Source organism: Haliotis cracherodii, unplaced genomic scaffold (genome assembly GCF_022045235.1).
Source record: "Haliotis cracherodii isolate W230 unplaced genomic scaffold, xgHalCrac1.p SCAF_2, whole genome shotgun sequence".
In the NCBI taxonomy this organism is placed as follows: Eukaryota; Metazoa; Mollusca; class Gastropoda; order Lepetellida; family Haliotidae; genus Haliotis; species Haliotis cracherodii.
Window position 1 is genome coordinate 59829954 of NW_027266275.1, and position 14156 is coordinate 59844109.

At 38.2% G+C, this 14156-nt stretch overlaps 1 protein-coding gene across 2 annotated transcripts in view; it reads left to right on the forward strand.

Annotated features, from left to right (window-relative positions):
• LOC139469334 (RYamide receptor-like) overlaps positions 1-14156 on the forward strand; it is a 68996-nt gene that overhangs the window by 38199 nt on the left and 16641 nt on the right. For both annotated transcript variants that reach the window (XM_071251473.1, XM_071251474.1), the window contains exon 2: positions 6807-7626. In XM_071251473.1, the coding sequence (XP_071107574.1) occupies positions 6808-7626 (819 nt within the window). In that variant the 5' untranslated portion in view covers position 6807. The remainder of the gene's footprint in view (positions 1-6806; positions 7627-14156) is intronic.

A 14156-nucleotide genomic window follows, 5' to 3' on the forward strand; every position in this document is an offset into this window, starting at 1 on the left:
ACTCTAACCCTAGTCTATGAGACGTCACGGCCACGGTCAGACGATGTTGACAGTCAGCCTGCCCTGTCATAACGATAAGAAGTGTAGTCAGATGTACACACAGCGACAAAACGAAACAAGGTAACAATTCAAACATATTTCGGCCAAATCCAACTATTTTAATTTGTGGAGAAGGTTTCAAGCCGCAGAGGTCTACAAGCACATATATGGCTACTGATCCCGCTTGGCTAGGCCTCGTGCCCTCGCAAAATTGTTTCGAAATTTATATCTCCAAAGTTGCCAAAACTTATAAAATGCCTTAGCTACGTCACAGTTAGACACTGATTATCAGTATATTAGACTGGACTTTTGATAATGATAGCGATTATCCCTGTAGTTTATCCAGATTCCCGATGGTTAATTCTGACTTGATCGCCGAATGACAAGGGCGACGCCATGTTTGTTTATAAGCACTGAAAGTAGTCCCTACTTGACCTTTGATATTTGCATCTCTATCCGCATATGACCCCAACGGATATCGTTTTTATCCGTTGGCTTTATCCTGCCGAGAAACCTACCCATTATATGATAAAAATATTTATGTTTTCTAGGCAAAGCAACCAAGTTTTCTGGCGTGTGGTAATAACAAAGATTAACTACACCCATGCAGTTCGAAAGTACTAATTTAGGTAATACTCGGCAAAAAGAGTCAACAATAAAAGCAGCTTCACTTGCTGGCAGCCATCTTGAGCTTCAGAGTGGATAAATGTGATTATGAGAATTATCCCCCTTTGACTAGTATCAGTATCCGAGGCTGCTGATGTGACTGTAATGACAAGGAGTTGAGAGACATGGTGGGAACCGCGTTTTTCTGCATGTTTATTTTGCGTTTAGCTCATACTTAACATGAACGTTGCTGTAGTAAACAATAAACCAATATTAATGTTAATTCAAAGCCATACGTGTGATTATTACCTACAGAGATAGATTAATTCTTGCCTTTTGGGACATGATGATCTCAGTACTCCGCTGCCTATTGGACGAACATAAATTTGACATTGTTTGTAATAAGGCATCTGTTTTAGAAAAAGAAACAAATATAAGCTCCCTTTAACATTTCATATTTTATGACAGTGAACACTGTCACACCGGATGAGCCTCTAGTTGTGAAATGACCCGTTTGCTTAAAGTTTTCATGGCATTGTTTATATTGTCTATTGTACTCATTCATATTGTCATGCCCCAGTTACATTTTAGAACGGGGCGGGCGGGAAGCCTAGTGTTTAAAGCGTTCGCTCGTCACGCTGAAGACCCGGGTTCAATTCCCGACATGGGTAAAATGTGTGAAGTCCATTTCTGGTGTTCCCCGCTGGGATATTGCTGGAATATTGCTAAAAGCGGCGTAAAACCATACTCACTCACATTTCTGAACACATTGATTAATACACACATTAAAATTCTATTTTGCTGAAAGATATTTCGCTCTGGCTCGATATCTCTGCATGCTGAGAGAGAAAGGAAGATGATTCCAATGTTAATGCTATTATATGTTTGAACAAATTGCTTTCAACAAGTGCTATTGACTATTTGTCAAATGATATATCGCGGCTACCTCTACGTCCGACACTGACAGTTAATTATCATGTTCCCTGATAGCAACGGCATTTCCAATAAATGATCATTGCATATTGCATGACCATTCCGCATTAACCTTATCACAGTGTTTGGAGTCAACTGGTCTTCTATTTGAGGATGAGCTCACAACGTTGTATCACACAGTACTGCCGTCACATTGAACTCACACAGTAAACTTGTTTTTTTCAAAGCTCCCTGACAACCTATCTTACATAAAAAAACAACGTTATGAATATAGTGTTGGGAAGGTTGATCAGAGGGTTCCATCTAAATTTGGAGACGGGTATCGTTATTTCATCGTCATCGTTCAAAACAACCCTCTCATCAAATATCAAAACATGGAAACATGCGTTTATATAATAGTGTATTACCATTCCCGTTAGTTCAACATTCTATCAAAATGTGAAAATATAAGTGTGTTTCTCCATGCTATTAACAATAATCCATTCCATTAAATATTGCAAGAAACAACACTTTGTAATGACATCAATGTTTTATATGCTCATCTTAATTTCAGATAAATGCACATTGTACTAATTAATGCAGATTAGTAATAAATGAGAATCTATAATATCCAGAAGACTATCAAGTTAAGTGAACAACTCCAACTGGCAGAATTAACATTGTGAACAAGCATTCAACATTTTTACCCAGAGATGAACTTAAATGTGATATGTGATCCTTCTCCAGAAATACCTGAGGAATAAAACTTGGATGAAGAAATCTGACACATTTGAAAAACAAAATCAAAGGAGAAGTACTTTATCAACCGTATAGTGAAACATATCTTAAACGCACGTGGTGCTGATGCTAAACTATGGTTCTAACTGTTTGTCTCCTACACATTTAGTAAGTACAAATGCAGAGCGCCCTTAGTAAGATTGCTGGTTCATCTTAGCTTTCAAGCAGGCTGAAAAAGTTAATTAGCAAATTGGTTAGAATGTCAGCTAAGGAAGTCATTCGAAGAACCACTAAAAGCTAAATCCACAGCGAATCCCATCGACAATAGTCACTGTCACCCCAAGCTGTGTTGACATCATATTAGTGGTGCCTGGCTTTGGACTGTATGACATGTGTGACCATTAGTTATCATATGTTGAATCGGGGTTAACGAACGCTATAGGACGTGTAACCCCAATGTAACAATGTCTTGTTATCACATGATGCTGCCATTACTCATCTCTTTACTTAGTGTTAGATGGTGAATAATTATACAAATCTATCGTTCAATGGATCCACATTTTCATTTACGACGTCACCAGACGAAGTTCATGATAGTGTAAGTTAAATAGGCCTGAAGACGTGTTTACGAAAGCAATGCTGGCTCTTAGCTATAGAGAATTTAATATTTGTTAACCAAAGGAAAATCATTACGTTTCTTGATGATGCTATCCTAATTTACCTTGTAACGTCTGTTAATGGTATTATTTTATTTATATCAGTATTTTCAGTCGATCGCGAGCAAAGTGTTAGTTTTAAACTATTTTGCGGATTAGGGGCGGTGCGGCATCTTTTAGCTAGTGGTTCAAGCCTCAGATTTGATTCAATTCCCAATAGGTACAATGTGTGAAGCCCATTTCTTTTGTCCCTCCCCGTGATATTGCTGGAATATTGAAAAAAGGCCTTGTGAAAGCACATGCACTCAGTTGTGAAGATCATAAACCAAGTCTTAATAAATAAGATAAATCACTTAATTGGTTTCCAATCCTTTTGGGTACTTTTGGATTGTATGTATTGGCACGAAATGTTGTGTGCAGGTCTTGTGATGTACATAAATACCATAGCCGCAAATGATATTCAGAAAACCGTGAGTTGCAGTAATAATTATAATGCAGTCGAACCTCGTTGTATCGATTTCGGGTGTGGCCTGGGAAAATGTATCGGGTGTTCGAAACAATGTAATATATTCATCTTTGCTTTCGTACTACGTTTCCAGGTTGATAAAGATATTGTAACTAATAATAAATACAAATATCACAGCTCGAACAATAGATTAATTAGCATAAGTTTAATCCGTTTTACATGTTGAGATTATCACTGTGTTTTCCTATCATGCCTGGTAACCTCACGAGACACCCGTATCAGATCTGACTATCAATATGAACACTGGCCAAGAAAAAATATCAAACACTTTCTGTCAAAAGTTGTCATTTCTCAAATAGAACGTCATCCGCACTAAGGGGGCACGGGTGGCCCAGTCGTCTCAGGCGCCGCGATTCGCTGTCCAGTGTTTCGTCCCTTGACCACGCTAGAAACATATGATTGTGGGTTCGAATCCCGATTGGCCCCAATTATATTTCTAGGTTTGTCAACATCATGCCCGTGCTCGTGTGTTTCACCGAAGTGGTAAACGTCTGAGACCTGCATCACTTCGGTCTTTCCTCCCACATTAAGCTGACACGACGTGATATAACAGGAATACCAGTAAAAGCGGCGTTAAACCCAACTCACTCATCCGCACAAGGATAGGTTGCTGGTATTCATATTCTACACTACGCTCACGGACACTTTAAACCAGTTTTGAACTTTCCTTCTGTGATGCTCTCTTGTAAATATTTAATGCTTTGAGCATTTTAGAACTCTTGCCAATAAATGACACATGGTGACTGAGTTTCGGAACATCATGGCCGTTATTCAGTAAGTACAGATGGCTGCAGTGTGACTTCGAAATCGAATGACAGAAGGTTTTGAAAAACCGTTCATAAACACTGACACACAGTATTACCTACATCATTGTAAAACATCTGCTACATTTTCTTGGGTTACAACCTGGGATTCCACACATAATCTTATTGTTAAATTTGACTGTTGAGTGGAGTATAGTCTGTATAGTCTCTGCTAGGTGCTTTTGGGGTTAAATTGAATTATCATCAGCCGTCTTGACATTTCGAGTGGCGAAGTGTCGCCGAAAATGAATAAATATACTGATTAACAGTAATCAATGAGTAATAAGAGAGAGCTGTCTTCGGAGGTCCACACTCTTACTTTGCACGTCAGTGCGAAGGAATATTGCTACCATTGGACGGTGAGGTCATCTAAATACGTTGTAGACATACGCAAAACCTTTTATCTGGATAGCATCCGTGATGTGTTTCCAAATTACACATTATTCGATTTGCAGAAGGTAACGTTGGTCATCGCATCGACTGCCAACATGAATATTGGTACGAACATACATGTGCCCTGTGAAGGATTAACATTGATGAAATGTTTGCTGATATACAGTGTTTTTAGAAAAAATACCTAAGCTATAGGTACGTGCTGATAATAGCTGCCATACAGCAAATAATTCTTAAATATTGGTTTTTGTTTTTCTATTTGGATTGATTAAATTCGTTAATATACATTTTATATAGTTTTGCTCTGATAGCCAAACAAATGTTCAATTGTGTCATCACCACACTGAGTGTAAATCTGTCTTGAGCTATCTAGTTGTCGAATCCTTATAGCAGGAGCATAACATTACGAGCATGAAAGAAAGTATTCTACGCAATATGGGACATGTGAACTTCACTAGAACACATGTTCTGCATGTATTAATATAATTTTGCCTTTTGTATGCCCATTGGAAACTGTTTCCTTGTATATTCGAGATTGGTAATTCTCTGGCGTTGTCGTTTTATATTTACATGCCAAAATTGCATGGTAAATATCTTTTTACATACATTGAAGAATTACGAAATATGTTCATATAGTGGAAATTTGTATTCACATTCATGTTTGGCCTTAATGCTACTTAGAAAACATACCAAAGGACATAAGGTATTATCCTTAAACAAAAGGTTCAAAAGAAATTGACCCATTGACAGTGTTACTGCGGCGACCATCTTGAAATGAAACATCTTGTATCCGGCATTGTCGAAGCCAGGAGCACGTATCATATGGTCCACGTTGTACCTATATGTACCGCATAACTTATGCCTTTTGCGAGAAGAAAACAACAACCTGTGTAGTGAAAGAAATATTGCAGACAGAAAAGAAAAGAAAAAATCTAGTATCAAGATAATGATTCAATTTCAGGCAAATGTCATAGGTTTTGTTTTCATTATTGTCATTGTCCTTGTAGGATATCAAAATATGATGAGATATTTTGATAGATGAAATTAAATCTGAAAGTAAACAATGACTGAAAATTGAACCGTATATCATCTGACAAATCATGCTCAGCTTTCTTCATGTTCTGATAGCAAATTTGGTTTAGATTTACTTAATCTGTGTGCAAATCTTCATGGCAGCAATACAATGACCCTGAAAGTTATGAAAGTTATTTTCTCAATATACCGCGTACGTCACAGGAGTATTTACGTTTTACCTTCGAAACGAAGGTTTTGTTTGTTCAGGCTATTCACGGTAACATGCCTGAACATTCTCTTCCTGACGTGGAAAACAACAGAGCAATTTTCTGTTAACAAATTACATATAAGTAGACAGGCAATTGTATGAAGTTGAAAACTAGGGAGAGAGAAAAGATCTTATCTGATGGAATGACAGTTTGATAGGGGAAGTAGAGATAATGTCAAGCTATTATTGAGGCATGTTTTTCGAAATTACAGTTCTTCTTTGAAATAAGTTTAAACAGATGTACACGTCTTTACTGACAAATATCTTTAAGTGTGCTCTGATGCACATGTACATACAGACGATTGCAACTTGTTGTTTGAAATGAGGTAATAAATTGCTTCACTTCTTCCTCACCAGTTTTCTTTTGCTTTGTAAAAGAGTGACTGCGCATAGAGCCGTTTGCACGGTAACGTTATGCATTAAACTGTCAGTGAGAAAGTCCACGTGAAAGAGAAAAGTGACAAATTAATTGCTTTTCTTGTCACATATGTCCACAGCAAACTGTGCCCATTTATCTTGAGGTTTTTTTTAATATTAAACATAAAGATACGTCCATAACAGTTCAGTTGAAATAACTGTTTCCCAGCTTCTTGGTGGAATTCAATAATATTCCATTTTATTATATGAATTTGTAACCTAAAACGTCATTGTGTCGGAGAGAACATTTTGTGATTGGTTGGATCCTAAATAAAAGAGAGCGTCACCTTGTAAACAATACACTATATAGTAATACGCGAAAAAACTTATGAAATGTGGCTTGTGATAACAGATATGTCATTGACATGTTCAGGTTGACTTATTGATATTTACGAAGACTATTGCCTTATGTGTACTCTTCATTTTGTCCACAGGATGACGAATGGTTTGGGCATGGCGGAAGACGAGGAACCAAATTTGACATTCGAGATGATTATCCCAAGTAAAGCCCCGGCAGATCACAGCAATGTTACAGTATTAGAGAGGAATGCCAGTACACCGTTACCCCCAGGATACGAACCATTGGTTGTTCCTCTGTACACACAGACCATCATTATCACAATGTACTCCTTGATTGTCATACTTGCTTTTGGTGGGAATTTGATCATCTGCTATACAGTAATGAGGGCAAGCCGGATGAGGACAGTGATAAACCTCTTCATAGTCAGCCTTGCTATTAGTGATCTATTAATGGCGCTGTTTTGCATTCCCTTAACATTTGTTGCAAATCTTATTCTTAACTATTGGCCTTTTGGAGATTTCTTGTGTCCGGCCTGGTCCTACCTTCAAGTAGTCGTAGTGTTTCTCAGCTCCTTCACTCTGATTGCTATAAGCATGGATAGATATGTGGCAATCATTTTCCCTCTCAGACAAAAGCTGACAAAATCAAAAGCCCTCTTTATTATCTGCATAGTGTGGTTCCTGGCTCTAGCCGTGCCTACACCCACTGCCTATTATGCCAGGACACATCGCTACGTGGATTACCCAACAGCACCAACGTTCTGTGAGGAAATATGGGATGATGATCAATCGAAGAGAATCTACTCCACGGCTATCTTGATCCTGCAGTACATGCTGCCTCTGGTAGTGATGGCCATCACCTATGGCCAAATTATACTTGTCATGTGGATCAACAAACCACCAGGGGAAGCTGTGTCTAGTCGAGACCAGAGGATGGCAGAATCTAAGAAAAAGGTAAGCCAATGCTGGCATATAAAAACACTAAGGCAATAATTAGTTTGAACAGAAAGTGTTATTACCAGTATTTGCAATGTCATTTTACGGGTTTAAAAAATAACACGTTCTAACAAATTCTGGATAAAATAGTTTGTCCTCAGGGTAAACAAGACAAAAATACGTGTTCGCTGGACATGATCTGGATGTTCTGAATAATAGTGTACGTGGCTCCTCCTATCAGAGAAAAGATCTATGGCTCCAAGCACTGGCTAAGTAATATCCTGTCTCAATAAGGATAATTCCCCCCAGGTCTCTCTGCGCTTCAGGATATGACATAGTTCCTATTGTAATCAAAACATCGGAATGAGTGAGTTGGGTTTTACACTTCTTTGAACAGTGGTTCAGTTACATCATGGCGCTCAACTGCAAACCATGTGCTCGTTTAAAAACAGACACACGAAATCTACCGTGAAGTTGGAGATAACTCTCTTCTGATTGGGTCAATCAGATGTTATATAATCACAATAAACCCCCGATGGTTCGGTTCAAATTTTACTTAAGGGCGGTTACATCTTCAGGTAACCCAGCTCTACTTTGAAAACACAGCAGTTATTTTTCTCATAATTACAGTTCGAAAATGATGTTCAAAAGTTCTTTTAAGTTTAAATAAAAAATTCCGCATATGAAATAATGAAAAGTGTGTTTCATGGCGCACCTGTCAGTTGTGCCCTAGTGCTTTGAATATGAGTGAACGTTGATTTACGCCGCAGTTATTCATATCTAGTTATATCACGGCGACCTGTAAATGATCGAGTGTGGCCATCTAAACCAGTGGTTGAATGTATGAACAACGACTCCGTTGGAGTACGATGAAACATAATCAAGAAGTGATCAGTCGATTCACATTTTAGTCGGTTTGTACGACAACCATGGGTACAAACAATCCTTTCTGTCCCGGAATCTCATCGGTGGAGCTTAATAGTTATTCAACTGAAACCGTAATCCATATTACGGACGCGAAATATGTTAATGGTTCGTTTCAATTGATGTCATATCCTACCAATCGTGTAGATGTGTGTTTTTATGTTGAAGTTCTACTTGGCAAAGATGATGAACCACAGACGCAACCTCGACAACTCGTTAAACATACAAGAAACTTTAGATCAAAGAATAATAGTTAATGTTGCATGAAATAGTTCGCGAGTGATGTTTCACGACACAAAAGGGATATGGTGGCACGGTGTAAAGTATGCTATCCCTGTCTGTAGTCTATGACATGATATTGTAGCTGTTGACATCACTATTACAATCCTTCAAAAGGATGTAAGCCGTGCAGCAAATAATGAAATGTTCAAACATGTTTTTGATGAAGAAATCGCCCGTTAAAAAACATTCTATTCTTACTTCAAAGACTGAAACAATCTAGAGAGAAATACGTATCCCCTTTTGTTGTGTTCGTTGTGACTAAATGTCTGTAGGCTTGCAAATGCTAACGGAAATTTCACCCAGGTTAAAAACAGCAAAACCACAAAACACGCGGTACTTTATGTACCGTGATTGTAGGCATATTAAATACATAGAGCAGCACCATATCGTAGAAACCGGTTTGTGTATATGTTTTTTTTGTAGTGGCCTGTAATTAATCGAGTCTGGACCACAAAAAGCAGTGATTGATATTACGAGCCACATCCCTCGCTGTCTGGTGCAATGGCACGCAATCAATGGCACATGTACAGCATGGTCTCCTGATCCATCTGGTAGCCTCGTAAAGATAGGCACAAGGAGCTTTAGTTTGGGATCTATTCTGACCCAGATTCCACACGGGGTAGCCACATGTAATAGTTTTACTTAGACCATTTAATATGGGTTGGGCTGGGGTGTCATGTTGTTTTCTTCACTTTTAGAGCTGAGGTGTGTTTTCTTCGTAAAAGAGAGCTGGGAATGTTTCAAGTCACGTTTTCAATTCTACCTATGAAAGGGATATTAAACTTTTTCACTATTCACTTAAACGTGATAACTGTACAGACGAAAGTGTTTTTTTTAAAAACAATCCTTGGATTTGTATAAAAACTAATTGATTGTTTTTAGGCCCGTGGAGTTTTATGTTACCATCAAGCCGTCACCGTGTGGCGGATCATGACAATACTCTTTAATCAATTCACGTCAACAGAAGTGAAATGACACACCATTCTTTCATATGACTATGGTTAATCTGCTGTGGCCTCTGGGCATTGCAACACACAGTGTTACAGTTGTGGGTGTTCTTTAACTTGTTGTGAGGAGTACTACCAAGTTATACTTCAAATAGCATGATGATGTTGTACGTAAATATTCTTTTAGACCTTTGGTTTATGATCGTCTTTCGTTTGTCTCTTGTCTTGTACAAATCTATATATGTGTAATGGATAAACACTGCTGTGAGTGAGTATGGTTTTACGCCGCTTTTAGTAATATTCCAGCAATATCACCACCAGAAATGGGCCTCACATACTCTACACATGTGGGGTTCATGCTGATCATGAATTGTGAAATTTGGCAATATTTCTATTACTGATAATTTTTCTTTGAAATGAGATCGCGGTATGTACATCTGGTATTGCTCGTACCACTGTGAAAATAAATCAGTTTGAGATGGTCGCACACGATTGACTATCACACGACTACTTTTGATTCCCGTCGATATAAGGCGATTACGGATCGTTTGGTCACTAAGTCTGATGTTTGTCCTTGCTCTGAACTCAGTGTTTACTTGTGAATGGGATATAAAGCGATCCCGTAAAGCAATTATCCTCATTTAGCGATCGTCGAGAGGGATTGTCTTGGGCTTCCCTCCACGACCAAGTCTCTTCACAACGACCCATGTTTGCCTTTTGAGATTTCACAGTCGTGACACCACACTGCTGCAGCTAGTCATATATATATATTCCAGACCCAGTGCTACTAATTAACTACCATGTTTGTGCTGAACTCATGTATTGTCTTGTTTCCACAACAAGGATGCGCGACGTTTGAGGATGCACATGCGCATCGATGTATGTTTACGACCAACACATTGTTGACGCATGCTTTCCACGTTTGTGAGTTTCATTGCTACGTTTGGTGGCACTATTTGCCATTGTATGTTTGCAATCAGCCGTCGATATTTGGGATGTTCCTATATACATGGCTTCATGAAAGATGCATCCCATTATTTCTTTCCATCCGTTATATATACAATGGTCATGCATGTCTATCGGATCTTGAGCTTACAGTGCAACGACAACCACATTACAGACATCCTTTGCTGCACACAGATAATGGTTAATGTATTCACAACATTCACCATCCACAGCTTTCGCCTCAGTATCCCTAGATACTTAATCGAACCAGAATCATCTGCGCTTACTTTGTTAAAGTCCTGTTTTGGAATTCTACGTTAATAGAGCAAACAAGCTCGCAACAAACAAAACCGTCTGAATTCTACCCAATTTCTTTCCCACTCTTTAAGTGGAAAATGAATCATTATCGAAGATTTGAGATCTAATTCACCAGCAAAACCAGAACGCATTCATCAGTTTTTCAAACAGCAAAAACTTAAATCCCTGATTTTAATGGGAACTTTGCGTGTTTGTCATGAAGAATCGACCTCCACACTTTGCCGATTGACAGATGGTGGCACTGTGTTGGAACTGGGGCAGTCAGAGTCCTCCACACATCGATTTCCATTATCAAAGACCAACAGATCCGTCAATGCACGAACAAGGCCAATAGAATTCAAGCTCTGAAACACTCCTGAAATCGCACAAATAATTCTTGTACTACACATGTATCATGTTGCGACGATATGAAGAAATTAATGCAGGGTTATGTTATGCTGGAATCAATATTGTCTGTGTTAGATTGCAAACGTTACATTGTTGGTTATATGTATCAAACGTCCAATGTCGCATGCTCTCATCCCTTTACGATCATGGTTGTAACATGTAAATAGCGGAAATGCAATAATACATGTAAAAACTTACATGTATTTCATTTTGTCGTTTGTAACAGTTTCATTTTTGTTTTAATATTGAATTCATATTGTATCGCACTGGTGATAAGAACTGACTCTCATTGGCCTAACAGACTAATATGCAAGACTGATCTTAATTCGCTTTATCAAACTTCCATAAACCAAGCTTATCAGCTCAAGAACTCTTCTGGGACCATCGATATTCTGAATCATCATCTTTCACAACTCGTGGTTCGCTGGAATAAAATACTACGAGTAACTGATTTATTACATGTACTGTTCAGAACGCAAATCTTTAATAATTTCTCTTAGCAAACAACGTATAGTTCAAGTCATTCCTGGTTGTTAAATATTAGTGTAATGATAGTCTGTGCATGTACATGCATATTTGCCAACAAAAGAATAAAGATACTCTTTGCATTGGCAAGACGTCGAGCGTAAAACTCACGGTATTATTTAACCGACTTGCGGCTTCTTTCGCATTCAGCGTAAGCAGAATATCATACACGTGATTGTGTACAATACTCAAATGTCGCAAAGACAACGCATGGCAGATGACGCGGAACGTTTGCAGGGGTGCCGTTGCTTCCCATCTTTCGGAATAATATATACTTCCCTTGTCACGAAAATGTCACGGCAAGTGCAAAAGCATTCACACACGCTACAATTGTTTTCAACGGAAATATATGAAGAAGATACTTTTAATCGCGACCACCTTTTGACATATGTTATTATTGGTAAATGCGGTGATTGTGACGTGTTGACCAGAGATCTGGATCTGTTGTTCTTGTTTTGGAAAGCACCTGGTTTTGTAGTCAAGGATCATTCAGGAGACATACTCTACCAACTCTTTTTCTTAAACATGTCATATGTTTTCCACAAGCTTACCTATCGTAAACCCTTAAAACAGGTCATGTTTTGTCGTAAATCGAAGATATATTGCTTCTCTCGCAGTTTTAAAATTACATTTAGCTTAATTAGTTCGTTACGATAACATTACCAAACTCTTAGCGATAAGTCAGCTTCGTGAATAGACCACCTGACCCTTTGCCGGAACCTGTCATGTCTCTAAATGTATAAGGATGATCTACTTGCTGAACCAGCTCTGGGTGAAGAGGACTAGCGTTGTTATTAGACGTTTCGTGAAAGAGATCCTGGCTCCAACGATCTTACACCCTCAGAGTCAAGTTCTGAACAGTTGACATGATCCCCGAAAATTGCTATCAACATAGTTGACTCACACTTTCTTGAGATTGACTTCGGAAAAGAGCCGTCAAATAATCGAACGAGGATTACCCACAGGCAATATTCGAATCCTTTAACGGTCACTGGTTCATGAAATCGACCTACAGACGGTTTTTCTATTCAACTTCAAGTAGAAGGGGTATATATTCCTGTATTTCAAGTGCCACGTGTGTCATTACTGACACAATTTAGATCCTGAGATAAAACGGTCAGATTTGATGTGATGGTCAGAAGTGGTAATTCATTGCACAGTTCAGGGGGCTTGTGACCTTAATTTTACGCCTTCACGAATTGACCATGCCATATATCAGGCACAACGATCGCAAGGTTTAGTCAAATGGCACCTATAACAAAGAACATTTAGGAGACACGTTTGATGTTCGGAGACAAGTTTTGCCCATTTGCAAATGTATTTGAATCCATATTCTACTTCCGTTTATGACGATTGTAGATCAAATTTGAATATGAACTGAAAAACTTTATTTCGACGACTGCTTACATAAATAACCTCATCCGTTTTCGTGAATATACGAACAGTAACTGTGGGTATATACAGAAAAAACCTGAAAGTTCGTTTTTAAAGAATATAGAATAATGCAGAACGTACTGGCAGGAGAAATGGTTTAATGTATACTAATACCTCATAATGTCTCAACATAACCTCGTTCCAGAGATTCCACTGATAGGTCATATAGCTAGACAAGTGATTTAAAGATAACGAATAAACGTATTAGTCCTTTTGGTGCAGAAACTTATAATAACCCAATTTGTATTCAATAGAGGTAGTTTTATTCAAAGGCATATACATCACATATGATATGATATTGTGAAAGCCAGTCAGACATGTTCGATATATCATGTACAATTTGACTCATCGGATAAATGGGTCATGATCGGTCTGTAATTCGAAAATTATATTTTTCAGACACAGCGGCAGCAGGTTAGGCAGAAATAGATGTAATGTTCGCGCATGCCTTCAAAGTGGGCTATTAAGATGGATAAAAGTATAACCATGTCTTGGGAAAGTTTTAAGGTGGTTTATCGCGACAGACAATGAAAAACAGTTGGAATAAATGTTTCTTGAAAGTTCTTATAGCTTTGAGGTCGAAATGATACCACAAGTACATCGAATGATGTTCATGGTGATTTAACTAAGTACAACCACATTGCATAATTCGATTATATTTACAACTAATGTCAGAAAAAAACACATAACTAAAGTTTATGTGTGTATTATGTGAAGAGACTAGAGGGACATAAACATAAATAATCGAGATATGATTTACACAATTACGATGTAAAGTATAAAGTG